This window comes from Cetorhinus maximus, chromosome 7 (genome assembly GCF_964194155.1).
Source record: "Cetorhinus maximus chromosome 7, sCetMax3.hap1.1, whole genome shotgun sequence".
NCBI lineage: Eukaryota > Metazoa > Chordata > Chondrichthyes > Lamniformes > Cetorhinidae > Cetorhinus > Cetorhinus maximus.
Window position 1 is genome coordinate 104,896,087 of NC_135885.1, and position 15,469 is coordinate 104,911,555.

At 46.3% G+C, this 15,469-nt stretch overlaps 1 protein-coding gene across 1 annotated transcript in view; it reads left to right on the forward strand.

Annotated features, from left to right (window-relative positions):
• Window positions 1–15,469, forward strand: part of myo16 (myosin XVI) — a 654,305-nt gene that overhangs the window by 367,825 nt on the left and 271,011 nt on the right. The window contains exon 16 of the mRNA XM_078544837.1: window positions 168–279. Coding sequence (XP_078400963.1) covers window positions 168–279 — 112 coding nt within the window. The remainder of the gene's footprint in view (window positions 1–167; window positions 280–15,469) is intronic.

Genomic DNA, 15,469 nt, shown 5'->3' on the forward strand with positions numbered 1-15,469 from the left:
ATATTTATGCTGCTGAATTTAATTTGAACTGTCCAGTTGGGGAATTTATTCCCCTCAAGAATATTATTCTCATGCACTACTGTATAGTGAGCAGAAGATAGTAGCAGCAAAGCATCATTTGCTCATGCATTATTTCAGCAATTAATTAATTATCCTATTTGGCACAGGTATGTGATCCAGGAGGCACAGGAGGAGGTGACAGCAACTGAGACAGTTCGAAACAGGGACAAGTTTATTGCACTAAAGCAAGCTTTAAGAAACTTGGGTTTCAACAGTCTGGTAAGATGAATCACCAAGTTCTGAACTGTCGTTTTACATCCAGTGTTTTGAAAACAAGATAAACTATATGACGCCTTAATGCAGGAGATTTTCAAATCATCTTCTGTTTTCAATCCAACTACCTTCCTTTGTCAATTCAAAATACCAAGGTGCAGCTGGTTTGGGCAAATTGAGTCACCAGAAATGCTGCTCTGGTCTTATTCTCCAATTAACATTTTTGATTGTAATTCAAACTAACTTTACCTTACTTTTCTGTGAAAAGGTTAGGGCTACAGTTTTTGGAGGTGCTGTTTGTATTTTAAAGAATTGGCTGGTATTGCTGTGCAAAATCTTATTTTTTGATTAATTTGATAAAAATTGGTTTTGCCTTCAGTGCCTTTGCTAAATCATTCTTTTTAAATTAAAACATAAGAAATAAGAACAGGAGTAGACCATATTTTTATTCGTTCATGGGATGTGGTTAGGCCAGAATTTATTGCCCACCCCTAATTGCCTTTGGTAAGGTGGTGGTAAGCTGCCTTCTTGAATCGCTGCAGTCCATTTTGTTGGTAGACCCGCAGTGCTGTTGGGTGGGAGTTCCAGGATTTTGACCCAGCGACAGCAAAGGAACAACGGCATAGCATATTGCTCCAAGTCAAGATGGTAGGTGGTTTATACTTCTAGATGGTAGAGGTCATGGGTTTGGGAGGTGCTGTTGAAGGAGTCTTGGTGAGTTGCTGAAGTGCATCTTGTAGATGGTACATACTGCTGTCACTGTGCATCAATGATGGAGGGAGTGAATGACTAAGGTGGTGAATGGGTGCCAATAAAGCAGCTGATTTGTCCTTTATGGTGTCAAGCATTTTTGAGTGTTGTTGGAGCTGTATTCCCCGGGTCCCTCTTCCTGCTCATGCATTATTGGCTCTGTACTTTTTTTTATTTTTAAATTACATGCTGCCCCTTGGTGACATCATCTGAACTCAAACCATCAGTTTTCACGCGCTGCTGACACCCAGCTCTACCCCACCACTACCTTTCGACCTTGCCACTATCTCTAAATTATCAGACTGTCTGAAATACAGTAATGAAAGAGCAGTGTAATAGAGGGCTAATATGGGACTGAGTACAGTACTGCCCACACGATGATGTAAGAAGGCATATGACCTAGAGCTAGGGCCAGTCTAGAGGCAAGTCGCAATGTGTAAGGACATACTGTATACCTACTGTAAATATGTACATAGTTCGGTGTTGTTAATAAAGACTTCTTTGTAACTTATACAAGACTGCTTCATGGTGTCCATGCGGTATCCTTCAAGCGTAGCAACAACAGAAGATATCATGGTAACAGCAGGAGATTCCATCAAACAGAAATTTCCTCCAATTAAATAATGGGAGGACTGAAGCCATTGTCTTTGGTTCCTGATATAAATTCCATTCATTAGCCACCAACTCCATCCCTCTCCCTGGTAACTGTTTGATCTGAACAAGTCTGTTTGCAACCTTGGTACCATATTTGTTCCCAAGATGAGCTTCCAACCATATATCTGCACCATCACTAAAATCGCTGATTTCCACCTCCCTTAACATCACTTGACTCTGCTCCAGCCTTGACTCATCTGCTGCTGAAACCTTCATTCATACCTTTTTTACCTCTAAATTCGACTATTCTAGCGCACTCCTGGCTGGTCTCCTACATTCTACCAGGCCTTTGTAGCTTTAAATCAGATGGTTGAATTTTGACTTCTTTAAGCCAATTTTGAAGCCAGTCCAATCTCTCTGATAAGACACCGACTCCTACACCGATGTTGAGTTTAAATGCCGTTCTGTAGCCTTGAACTTCCAATTACACAGACCAGAACTGTTTATCGGCTTCTTTGATCGCTCCAAGGAAATCATCAGGTTGGGAACGTTTATCTCTTATTTCTTGGACCTCCAACAGTGTGGGCACATGTTCTAAGTTTCTGCCCACAAATGCTGTTCTTGATTTTAGAAATTCTTTTAAATGACCAGTCCTGCCACATAGAAAGCATTCAGCTGCCCCTGCTGAGCAATCTTTGTGGTGGTGTTGTCTGTTAGTGCCACATCTGGAGCACCAGAATGTAGATGGAAGAGATGTCCACGCCTTAGCAAACTTTTTTTGCAAGCTTTTCAGTGGGCAGAGATTCTAACCTTGGGCCTATGTACTGGACTGAGCCCTCCAGAGCCTCAACGTCACCTCGAATTATACCCTGATTTTGGTGTCTCAACTTGGCCTGCCTGATGATGTATTCAGCCTTCTCTAGGGCCAAATCCTCTTTTGATTGTTGCATGGTATTAGTGAAAGATCACTAACACTTGGCAACAACATCAAAACATGGTGGCAGTGCTGGAGGCCAAATTCCAGCAAACTGCAGCCACAGATTGATGACCCACAGGTGACTTTGCAGCAACGAAGATCAGACCTGAAAAGTACCGTGGTGAGGAAACAATGAGAGACACTCATTGTATCAATTAAGACAGTGCATCATCAAGGATGCTGACTACAATGTGGTCTCAAATTAATTCATGTTTTAAGGCTTTGTAATTACAGGTGCTTGCTAAATGAAGGAATTGATGGACTCCCCTGGCCTTTGGGTTCTCTAAATTTTGCTCTTTCCATGACCAAATTCTTTTTGGGGCTGAAATATTACTCAAAAGCCTCTATTACCTCATTATATGATGCCAAGGCTTCCTCAATGCCTTGCCACATGAGCTGGCCAAGTGGAGACAGACCTGCTGTTAAACCAATCCCAAGTCTGATTCTGAAGTATGAACCTAGACATTAACACTTTTCTTGATAATATATTTAATTGCAGAATACAGCATTACATATTACTACCTACCTACTAGCCTATGTCCCAACAATTTCTCTTTATACACTTTTAAATAAACAACAAATGAATAAAATAAACTATTAACATTTAACAAAGTGACAGCCTCTTAAAAGGGCACTGTAACAAAGGGCAGAATTTTCTGTTTGACGTCCGGGGGGCGGGTGATGAAATCCGACACGCGCCCGCCATTAATTAATGGGCGCAGCAGGCAGGTGGGTGGGAGACATTTGTATTTACCTCATCCACGGGCAGGATAAGAGGGCTCAGTGGGGTCATGAATCTGCTCTGTGAAGTATTTATTGTTGAAAGTTTTTCAAACTCACCTGTGTGATCTGCAGTACTTCAGAACGCATCCCAGCTGCATTTTCTGGACTCTTAACCTTCAGGTCAGCACTCTGCAGTGAGGAATCTTTTGGGCCTGCAGGTTTCAGGAAGCCTTCCCTTAGCCTAGGTATGGGAGCTGATCTGTCCACTGGAGGCAGCTCCCCTGAGGAGGAAGGGAGGGCTAGAATGGAGAGGTGGCCAGGAGTGCACAATCAGCCTCTAGGGAAGCCACCTTTGGGAGGACAGGTGCAGGCACAAGGGGCACAGGGCCAAGAGGTAGTCCAAGGCGGAAGGGGCCGCAGAAGACGCCACTATCCTCCTGCCAGGCTATACAGGCGTCGAAGCAGTTACCTCAATATGTCTGAGGTGCAGTGCTGAAGGAGGCTCCATCTCTCAAGGGAGATAGTCAACTATATCTGTCAGATGACTGGGACTGAGATCTCACCTAACTGTTTGGGCGGACACCCCATGCCAGTGGCTCTGAAGGTCACAGCTGCCCTCAGCTTCTGTGCCTCTAGCTCTTTCCAGGGGTCGATGGGTGATCTTTGCAGTGTCTCCCAATCAGCTGTCTACACTTGCTTCAAGTAGGTTACAGACGCTTTGTTCAGATGGGCATCGGCCTTCATCCACTTCCGCTGCGACCAGGCAAGCCGGACACAGCGAACCAGAGGCTTCGTGGCCATTGCTGGCTTCCCTTGCGTCCAGGGTGCAATAGACTGTACACATGGGGCCATCAAGGCGCCAGCAGGTGAGCCCGGTGCCTTTATCAACAGGAAGGGCTTCCACTCCATGAACGTGTAGATAGTGTGTGATCACAGGATGCAGATTCTACAAGTCTGTGCTAGGTACCCAGGCAGCTCCCGCGACGCCTACATCCTCAGACACTCCCAGGTGCCGGGGATCTTCAGTGCTCCGGCTCGGCTGGATGGATGGCTGCTGGGTGACAAGGACTATCCCCTCAGAAGATGGCTCATGACACCTCTCCGCCATCCAAGAACAGAAGCTGAGCAGTGCTACAATAGGAGCCACGGCACCACAAGGGCTGTGGTGGAGAGAGTCATCGGTCTTCTCAAGATGCGCTTCCGGTGCCTGGACTGCTCAGGCGGCGCACTCCAGTAGCTCCCCAGATCATGTCTCGGTGATAGTGGTTGCACGCTGCACTCTCCACAATCTTGCGCTGGAAAGGGGGGACGCAGTGGATGATGAAGACGTCGAGGCAGTGGCTGCGGCTGCACACGATGAGTCCAGCATTGAGTCCGAGGATGAGCACACACAGGGAAATGCTGAGGGGGTAGACGCTGACCCGGGACTACTCCAGGGAGGCAGGGACACCCGGGAGGTTTTAATCCAATGGACCTTCAGCTAGCACAACACAGATGGACCTCCAGGACAAGCCTGGGCTACTACCTTGATATTCGACACCTAAGTGCAAAATCTGCCAAGTCAGCAGCACTAACTAAGGGCCTTGTAAATAAAGCTGAATGTCCAACAAATCATTCATTACACTTTTGTCAACCATAAACATGCAGAAGAAATGAGGCACCCTCAGCCATTGTCACACATCTGCATTTAATGTGTGAAGCAAAAGAACTTATCATAAAGAGAAAACAATAGCATTAACATTCAAAAAGAAATAATAAGGACCTCATCTCGGGCCAACAAAAGCACCAGTGAAAAACCCGTGGTGTGCCTAAGGTGCCTTACTCTTTCGTTTTCAGGTGCTACGTCTTGGTGCTGCCCGATCACTCGGAGTGGCACCTGAGACAGCCTTCTGACTGCTGTCCTGTTAGCCTCGATGACCTTGGCGGTCGTCCTCTGGCCCATGGAGCCTGTGTTGGCCCCGCCTGGGAGGGATCTGCCATTTCCACAGGGCATCTCCCCAGTTGTCGCAGCCTCACTGGATGAAATGGTCACTGGGAGAGGGGTGGAGGAGCTGCCGCCCTCATCTGGGGCGCCCTGAGAGGAGCCCGCAGATACGGCAGGCAGCTGCTGCACCGATGTGAGGTCACTTCGGACCTCCCTGCTCACTGTGGATGGATGGGCAACGAGCTGGGAAGCTTGATGCCCACATCATCTCCCACACTGGCAGTGACCAGCTGAGGTCAATGCCGATGTGAGGACTTGCTGGTCAGAGCGCATCCCCAGGAAGCCCTGATGGGTCTCCTGGAGGAGCCTCTCCACGAGAGTCGCCACTTTCTCCATGGAAGACGCTTGGCACTCAGACATGTGGCTCATTGCTTCGGCGAGCATTCGCATAGACTTCTCCACCATGGACACCAAGCAAAGCATAGCCTCATGTATCACCCCCAGATGCTCCCGCACACCCAGCTGCATTTCCTGCACCTGCTGCGTCGCGGACGACTCCAGAGGCACATCATCAGGAACCAACTGAGCATGTGCCTGGTCCCCTGCAGTCCTCCGACTGCTGGCGCCATGGGCACTCTCTGTCTCTGCCAGCTCCTCCAGCGAGTGTGAAGTGCCCTCACCACTGTGCCCCAGGACACTAGCCATTGTTCTAATTCCCACCGAGGTGTTAATACCTGCGCTGGTGCCTGTCTGGCAGAAATGGTGTGAGGCTGGAGAGACTTCAGGCCCCTCAGGTGTGAGAGGGGGCCTCTACTGCTCCTCCTCCCGGCCGTGCTCTGATGATGCTGAAAGGAAGAACAAGGATAGTGGATCAGTTCCAGTGGAGACAATGACAAAGTTCATCCCTGTCCCCCCAGCTCATTAGGAGCTCAACCTTCCATAACCAATGGCCTGGCAATGTTGCAGCAATAACTAATTTAACAATCATCAGTGCTATTGGCTGATGGGAGGACAATGCTGGCCTCACTACTGGGCATAAATACCTGGCCTGGCACCCCAGCTTCACCGACACCAGTAGACCTGGGTACATGGTGCCTCTCCTGTTCAAGGGCCTCCTGCTCGAAGTGGCTTAGTATGCAGAGCTGCGCCTGGCCGCTTCCGGTCCTCACACGCTCGGCCGCGTTCTGCGCATTCTTCTGAAAAAGAGGGAAGAGCCTTGATTCGGGAAAATTGCACATGGACTCTGTGCACAGCACACCCCAACCAGAGTGGGACATATCAGGCCTCTAGTGCCTCCTCACCCCACTGCTGCCGATCACTCAGACAAAGATGCTGGGCCTGTTCCTCACCCCCACACTGCCCCCTTAGACATAATCACATTAGGAACCACACGGTATTTCCTCCCATAGCAAGGAGGCGCAAGCACGTGCAGCGTAGAGGGCAGCAGATGGTTCATTGCCATGCCATATTGAGGCTTCCCTTCCACCATCTCATCATCCTGACTAGGACATGTCCTGGAGCTCTGAGTCTGCGCCTAGGTGCAGCCCCTCCAGGTTGCCCCCAGACCAATCATGTGGGACTCAGATCAACACATGGTGGAGGGAAAATTCATCTCCTCAAGGCCACACTCAGGCTGACCTCAGCATGGGCATTATCTGCTGGCCCACCCAGCAAAGGAAAAATGCCCTCAATGATTCAATGCAGTCACGACACTGAGACTTGGTGGGAGGTTGGCCAGAGGGTAAGGCTAGCTGCTGGGTCAAATACCCAATGTCAGAGCACAACAAATCGTTGAAGCGCTTGCGGCACTGGATCCAGGTGCGCCGCACCACGTTGCGGGAGCTCACCGCCTCCACCACCTCCCTGCAGGCACGGTTCGCCATGTCGGGAGGCCTCCTCCTCCCATCCTGGGGGACCAACACCTCCCATCATGCTGCTACCTCTTCGAGGAGGGCAGCAAGGCAGTCATCAGAAAAACAAGGGGCGCTGGCCTACCCTGCAGCCTGGCCTGCCCAACCGAACCCCTCTGCTGCAGCCTGGAACTGGCCATTGTGAGCAGCCTACAAAAGGCTCACAGGCTTTCTTTTAAACAGACTGCCGGGTCATTGGACTGGGTGGTCTGTCCACACCTGCTGCCGCCTGCACACTCCCGTGTACTTCGGGAGTTGGGAAATACGCTGGGCGGGCCTTAATTGGCCCACCTGTGTAAAATGGCGGCGCAGACCCGTTCGTGGGCAGCGATCAGGTCCATGCCCACCCACTCCCCCCCTCCCCCCCTCCCACTCCCTTCCTCCATGCCCCCCCCCGCCACCCCGCCAGTTGGAAAATTCTGCCTAAAGAACAAAAGCAGTTTCTCTTTAAACTCTTTTTGAGTATACCAATAAAGTAAAATAATTAAATTAACTAATAAAACACATTGACAGCCCCTCAAAGGGGCACTGTCATGAAAGAGAAAAGTTTAAACAAAACTAACGTAATTAAATTGAAATGTGGTTTCCAGGGCTGATGAAGCACTCCAGCCCTCGTGGTGCCCACCAGTCACGGGAAGCCTCAAATGTACCAATGGACACAGAGCCTCTTTATACCCTTTTGAGCAACACTAAACAAATGGGTAAATTAACAAATTAAATCAAAGTGATAGCCCCTTAAAGGGGCACTGTAACAGAAACTAAACTCCAAAGGAATCTTATCTAACTAAACCAGAATGTTGTTTTGGGGGCTAATGATGCACTTCAGCCCCACAGTGCCCATGAGTCGCAGAAGGCCCCAAGCATACCAACAGACACAGAGTCTCTTCATGCTCTTTTGAGTAATGCTAAACAAATGAATGTGTTAACGAGTTGAATGAATACTTCACATCCGTCATAACCCAAGAGAATGAGGATGAAGGTATCGAACTCAGGGAGAGAGACTGCGAGGTTCTTAAGCAAATTGATATAGGGAGCGACAAGGTATTGGAGGTGTTGGCAGGCTTAAAAGCGGACAAATCACCAGGTCCAGATGATTTGTGTCCCAGACTGCTGAGGGAGGTAAGGTAGGAGATCGCAGGGGCTCTGACCCAAATTTTTAATTCCACTCTGGCCACGGGGGAGGTGCCAGAGGACTGGAGAACAGCTAATGTGGTTCCGCTATTTAAGAAGGGTTGTAAAGATAAGCCAGGGAACTATAGGCCAGTGAGTCTCATGTCATTGGTAGGGAAACTATAAGAGAAATTTCTGAAGGAGAGTGTCTATCTACACTTGGAGAGGCAAGGTTTGATCAGGGATAGTCAGCATGGCTTTGTCAGAGGGAGGTCATGCCTAACAAATTTGATTGAATTTTTTGAGGATGTGACCAGGTGTGTAGATGAGGGTAGTGCAGTTGATGTAGTTTATATGGAATTCAGCAAAGCCTTTGACAAGGTCCCACATGGGAGACTTATAAAGCAGGCAAAGGCACATGGGATACAGGATAATTTGATAAGGTGGATCCAAAATTGGCTTATTTGTAAGAGATAGAGGGTGATGACAGAAGGATGCTTTAGTGACTGGAAGCCAGTGTCCAGTGGCGTACCACAGGGATCTGTGCTGGGTCCCCTATTATTTGTTATTTATGTAAATGACATAGGTGACTATGTTGGGGGTAGGATTAGTAAGTTTGCGGATGACACAAAGATTGGCTGGGTGGTTAACAGTGAGGTTGAGTGTCTTGGGCTACAGGAAGATATAGACAGGATGGTCAAATAGGCAAATAAGTGGCAGATGGAATTTAACCCTGAAAAGCGTGAGGTGATACACTTTGGAAGGAGTAGTTTGACAAGGAAGAATTCAATGAACGGCATGACACTAGGAAGTTCTGAGGAACAAAGGGACCTTGGCGTGTGTGTCCATAGATCTCTGAAGGCAGAGGGGCATGTTAGTGGAGTTGTGAAAAAGGCATATGGAACACTTGCCTTTATCAATCGAGGCGTAAATTCCAAAAGTAGCGAAGTCATGTTGGTGTTGTATAGAACCTTGGTGAGGCCACAGCTGAAGTACTGTGTGCAGTTCTGGTCACCACATTATAGGAAGGATGTGATTACAGTGGAGGGGGTGCAGAGGAGATTCATCAGGATGTTGCCTGGGATGAAACATTTAAGTTATGAAGAGAGGTTGGATAGACTTGGGTTGTTTTTGTTGGAGCAGAGAAGACTGAGAGGCGACCTGATTGAGGTATACAAGATTATGAGGAGCATGGACAGGGTGGATAGGGAGCAGCTGTTCCCCTTAGTTGAAGGGTCAGTCACAAGGGGACATAAGTTCAAGGTGAGGGGCAGGAGGTTTAGGGGGGATATGAGGAAAAACTTTTTTACCCAGAGGGTAGTGACGGTCTGGAATGCACTGCCTGGGAGGGTGGTGGAGGCGGGTTGCCTCACATCCTTTAAGAAGTACCTGGATGAGCACTTGGCAAGTCATTACATTCAAGGCTATGGGCCAAGTGCTAGTAAATGAGATTAGGTAGGTAGGTCAGGCATTTCTCATGTGTCAATGCAGACTCGATGGGCCGAAGGGCCTCTTCTGCACTGTGATTCTGTGTGAAATAGTCATTTGGTAGTACAGAACTTGAGTATTGCTGAAAAAAGATGCATGTCTAAACTTTTCGTCTTGCACTCATCAGGACATTCCCAAGAATACCAATATAAGGGGAAAACAACCATTTATACTCTATGTGAAGAGAGTGCTGATTGGTTGGCAATACATAAATTCACAGGGCCTTGTTCTTTGCAGACAGAAAGAACATGTACATACACTACACTGTGCCAGCTAAACAAAATAAGTGACAACCATTCTCCCACTCATTCCTCAGGGAATGCCTTGACGAATTAGTGGCAAGTTGCCTGGTTTAAATTTCAAACAATGCTTGGAAGTTAAGTGTCAGTCACCATCAATGGTGCATTCTCCATGGAAACTCCACTTGCCAACCAATCAGCACTCTCTTCACATACAGTATAAATTGTTGTTTTACCCCCTTATGTTGGCATTTCCCTGAGTGTCCTGCTGAGTGCAAGACGAAAAGTTTAGACATGTCTCTTTTTTTAGCAATACTCAAGTTCTGTACTACCATGACTATTAGTAATTATTTACTGTAGAACATAATTATGTACATAAATATAAGAATATAAATATAAGAAGAAGTAGGCTTCTTCAGTCCAAGCCATGAGTTTTCTCCTTCAGACTATTACCAGGCTACTACTAGTCATGTGACTCTGTTTATATTATCATGTGGGCGGTACCGTTTCCCAGTCCCACATTAACCCTTACAATCCTGAACACCCTAATACTACACCTCCCTCCAAGTCTTTATCCAAATATAAATTTAAATTTACATGTTACCTTTTCTTCCCCACAAGTCTCAGCCTTCACAGGTTTAGACGGTCTGGAGGCAAATTAAAGTGAAAGCCCCTAGGCCTGCCCACGAGAGCTGCCAGCCCCAATCAGAGAGCTGGCAGCTCAGTTGCCTCAACAGCACCACCGCTAGCCGTGACCATTGTTGAGACTGAATCACCAGGGAGACTGCAAGGTGCCCTCGAAAGAGCAAGTAGGTGATTTTTGAAAAGCAGGGGCCAGCAGGCAATTGGGGTTGGGGTCATGGAGCACCGGCAGCAGTTTGGGCTGAGGGTAGCCATTGCCGCCGTAGTTCCCCCTCCATGAGCCAAGGAGTGTCAGTATATGAGGGGCCCATTGAGAGACATAAACTTGCTGGGAGGTTACCAAGATTTCCCTGGCCCATTAAGTGGAATAATTGGCCACCCATTGGGCAGCCCATGCTGCTAAGGTTTCTGCCACTGGTAATGTGGTATTGTGGCAGAAAGACATTGGCCTTCCTGCGCATATTGACAGCCATCCCACCTTCAAACTTGACTTCAGTGGGCCCAGGAAATTCAACCCATGTGTGTAGAACAAATCGGTGGAAAATTACAACCTTGCCGGAGGCAGCACTGGCTCCAGATTACACCAAAGGGAAGGATCCAGGCACTGTTCATACAGGAGATTTCTTCCTTCGCCATTGCAACTTTCCCTGCCCTGAAATGATAGGACAAATTGCTTTTATGGAGCATTTACAGGGAGCCTCCATCAGAAAACTGCAGGCTTAAATCGATTGAATTTCTTCCTGTTGATTCAGATGGATGTAAAATTCAAAGTATGAGCCTAAGATGCACACCTTTCCCCTCTGGGAGCACTCAATCAAGGAATTGATCGTTCTAGACCCTTCCGCTAGAGTGACTAATCAGCAGTTTATATATAGATTTTCAATGTACAGGTGAATACATTAACTACTCAGTAGTGAATTATAAATGAGTTGCCAGCATTACTCTATATGTATTTTACATCTGTTTGCACTGGCATCATGTGTCTTCACACTGCTGTGCGCTGTGTTTGGTTGTTGAAGTGTTATATTACAAGAGAGTGTAAAAGCTGCTGTAGTATTTTAAGCTTAATTCAAGTCATTTTTGACAAATATCTCTGAACTTCAGCAGTCATGGAGCACAGGATTTTCTGGCCCCAGCCCTGGCGGGATCATCATGGGCGTGACAGGAAAATTTGGAGAGCCAAATGGCTCTCCAAATTTTCCTGTCCCATCCACAATGATGCTTATCATTGGTGGGACCAGAAAATCCTGGCCTTAGAATCTCATACATTCTTTGATCTTGAATGACAGGAACAGGACATTTGTCTATCTAATTCCACTTTTCTGCTTGCTCCCCATATTTTTTAATGTTCCTCGATAAAGCTTGTTAAAAGCTGGGAGCACCTACCCAGAGTTTGTGTCATGGAGCTTTTCTTGTTTTCATCTGATAGAATAATAATCTTGCCACCTTGTGCAATAAAATCTGCCCTATTTGCATTGTGGGCTAGCCTTCACAGCACCATGGCAACAGACAAATTTCAGTTTTTGGCTAATGGCTTAGAGGGAGAAACACTACTGCTGACCCTTGTGGGCAGAATCAGTAGCTGATACAATCCTGCTTTAGGACCGCTGTTTATTGAAAAGCCAGTGAAAATTATGAGGTAATTTTTTTCTCTTGAATACACCTGGTATAGAAATTTGCCTGATGGGAGTATGTATCTGCAGCTTGGGCAGACAAATTCACCTGTTATATCATAAGGTGAGTTCCAAATCCTCTGAAAACTGACTCACTACCTTATTAATATGACAGTGCAATGCCAAATTCAGGGTGTTTCACACACCAGGGCCTGAGTTTTTTGCTCCTTGGGTGCAGGTAATCGTTGGGCCCGGGAGCAGACAGGAAATGGGCCCCCGACCGCAATCAGCCCCCAGCTGCAATTTTATGCTGGCTGGCCAATTAACGGCCAGCCACTGAGAAAGGCTCAGCATTGCCGGTTGGGATGGGAACAAGGCGGGTGCCGACATCACCCCGGGTGCTGGTGAGTGCTTCCAGTGAACTTGCTGAAGGCAGACAGCTGCCTCAGAGAGCTGCAGACCTCCACAGAATAAATGAAACAACAAAGATGCTGCAAAATTTGTCCATGCAGCACAATCATGCACCTGAAAGCAAATCTCATATTTTTATTTCTCCACGGAGATTTCATCCCACCCTGGATCGAGGTTTGAGCAAAAATATAAAGGCTGCCTAGCCAATTGGCCCATCTGCCAACCCTAAAAGTGGTCAGGCCACAAAAAACCATTTTCAATTGCCTCCTTAATGGGCTTAATTGCCCGCTTAATTGTCAGTGGGTGCACTTCTGACTGCTACACATGCCCACCGAGCGAAGTATCACGCAAGTGCACGATGACATCAGGACGCTCTCCTGACGTCATCTCATGCTATTTCGCTGGACCGGCCAGGCACGCGCCCGTCCACGAGATGTAAAATTCTGGCCCAGGTTCTGAGTCATAAGTGGGGCAGCATTAAAAATGTAATGAATTTCTAAATTTGAGACCATTCCAACCAACTCTTTCAACCAAACTTTAATTACCCCTTTCTAATCTCCCCATCCCTGTTTCAGTGCACCTTTCCCTTTGCATTTTTGTGAATCAAATTGGGGTGCTCCTTATGTTGAACACGCTGAATAAAGAAACAAGCAATATGCATCATGAAAATTAATTTCATAACCTTAGGATGTCTCAAAATGCTTCACAAACAATAAAGTGTTCTTGGAAACGTAGTCACTATTGTAATGTAGGGGATTGCAGCAGTCAATATATACACAGCAATGTCCCACATACAGAAATGAGAAAGGCGACCAACAAATCTGTTTTGGATGGTGTTAAATGATAGATAAATGTTGGCCATAACATCAGGTTTACTCCCTTATGAAAATAATGCGAAGGGGTCTTTTACTTGAGCAAAAGGGTAGGGCCTCACTTTAATACCACATAGAAAAGATGCTGACAGTGCATTATTTAGTTCAGTTTGTTAATAAAAGATTGAATTTGTGTGCAAACATAAAGGCACCGCTTTTCTCGTATGGAGTACTAGCTTAGTGCGGCTTAAGTAGCCTGGTACAGACTTTGACCTGATCTACCTTCTTAGCAATCTGTCTCTTGTCACTGTGCATACATATGTATCTGTTCATGTTGACTTGTGTTGTTATTATTAGTATTACTATTCAATTTTATAAGTTTTTTGTGGACTTCATCCTCTGCACATTAACATTCAGTAGTTAGAAAAGCAAAACACATTGGAATCACTTAGTGGTTCAGACAGCTTCTGTGGAAGGAAATACAGAGTTGACATTTCAAGTCAATAACTTTTCATTAGAACTGGAAGATGTTGCAGCTGAACAGTTTTTAAGCAACTACAGAGAAAAGCTAATGGTGGCGGAAAAAGTTAGTGGTGGCAGAAAAAGAACAAAAAGGGATTGTCTGCGATTGGGTGAAAGGCAGGAGTGATTACATGGCAAAAGTGATGATGTCACAAGGTGGCCTGGGAATGTGGTTGCTTTGCTTTGTTTTGCTTTGGTTGTAGTTGAGGTTCTTCAAGACAGGAGAAATGTTACCTCCAGGATGGAAGATTACATGATTGTAGAATCACTCTTATGGAGAATCTGTGCCCAAGATAGATGTTTTCAGACCTTGCTCCAAAAAGATTTGAGGAAATGTGCATTGTGACACACAACAAAAAAAGGCCAAGTTGCCTCTTGACTGCCCATTAAATCCCTCCAATGTGATATAGATGTGACCTATATTTATATTATTCTTTGGCATGTGCCCTTCGGTGGTGAAGCTGGCATTTAATTGCACATCCCTGATTGCCTATAAGTAGCTGATGATGGGCTATCTTGAACTGCAGCCCAAAAGTACTCGCACGGGAGTTCTAGAATATGACCCAGTGACGATGAAGAACTGCAATATATGTTTAAGCAAGGCTGCATGACTTGGACGGGACCTGGGGGTGATGATTTTCCCATGCTCCTGCTTCCCCTGTAGGTCTAGGTAGTGGAGGTCACAGGTTTGGTTGATGCTGATGAGGAGGCAAGCTGAATTAACCAATTAAGGGATTTTGGATTTTCATTTATAACAAGGAGGCCAGCATGACCCCTTTTTGAATTGTTATTAGCAGAATGCTTGACCTATGCCTACTCAAGATTCATGGAGGATCTGTTCGATTGCTCTCCCATTCCCCCGAATTATCCAACATGAAAATGTTTAGACTTACAGCCAATGTTATGGTTGGCAGTGGGCTCACTCTGTCCACTGCCTACCCAATGAATGGGCCAACCAAAAGTCTATCCCAGAATGTACAGTAGTTAAAATATTGACTATTAATAACTTGAGTATTGCTGAGAAAAGAGACATGTCGAAGCTTTCATTCATCAGGCAATGCCTTGACCAATCAGGGCCAAGCCGCCTAGTTTAAATTTCAAACAATGCTTGGCAGTTAACTGCCAATGCTTTGGCAGTCATCATCACTGGTGCAATCTCCATGGCAATGCCTCCACCAACCAAAATCCACTTGCCAACCAATCAACACTCTCTTCACACACAGTATAAATTGTTGTTTTACCTCATATTGGTATTCTTGCAAAGTATAAGATGAGTTTAAGATGAAAAGCTTTGACATGTCTCTTTTTTCAGCAATACTCAAATTTTGTACCACCAAACAAGTACTAATAGCTTTGTAACTCTTTGATGTAGATAATGATCTTGCTGTAACACGTTGCCAGTCACACTACCAAAATGTTGACAGTATGAATTCCAGTGTTTGTATGTGTACAACTGGAGTTCTTTAAACATCTTTAGCATTG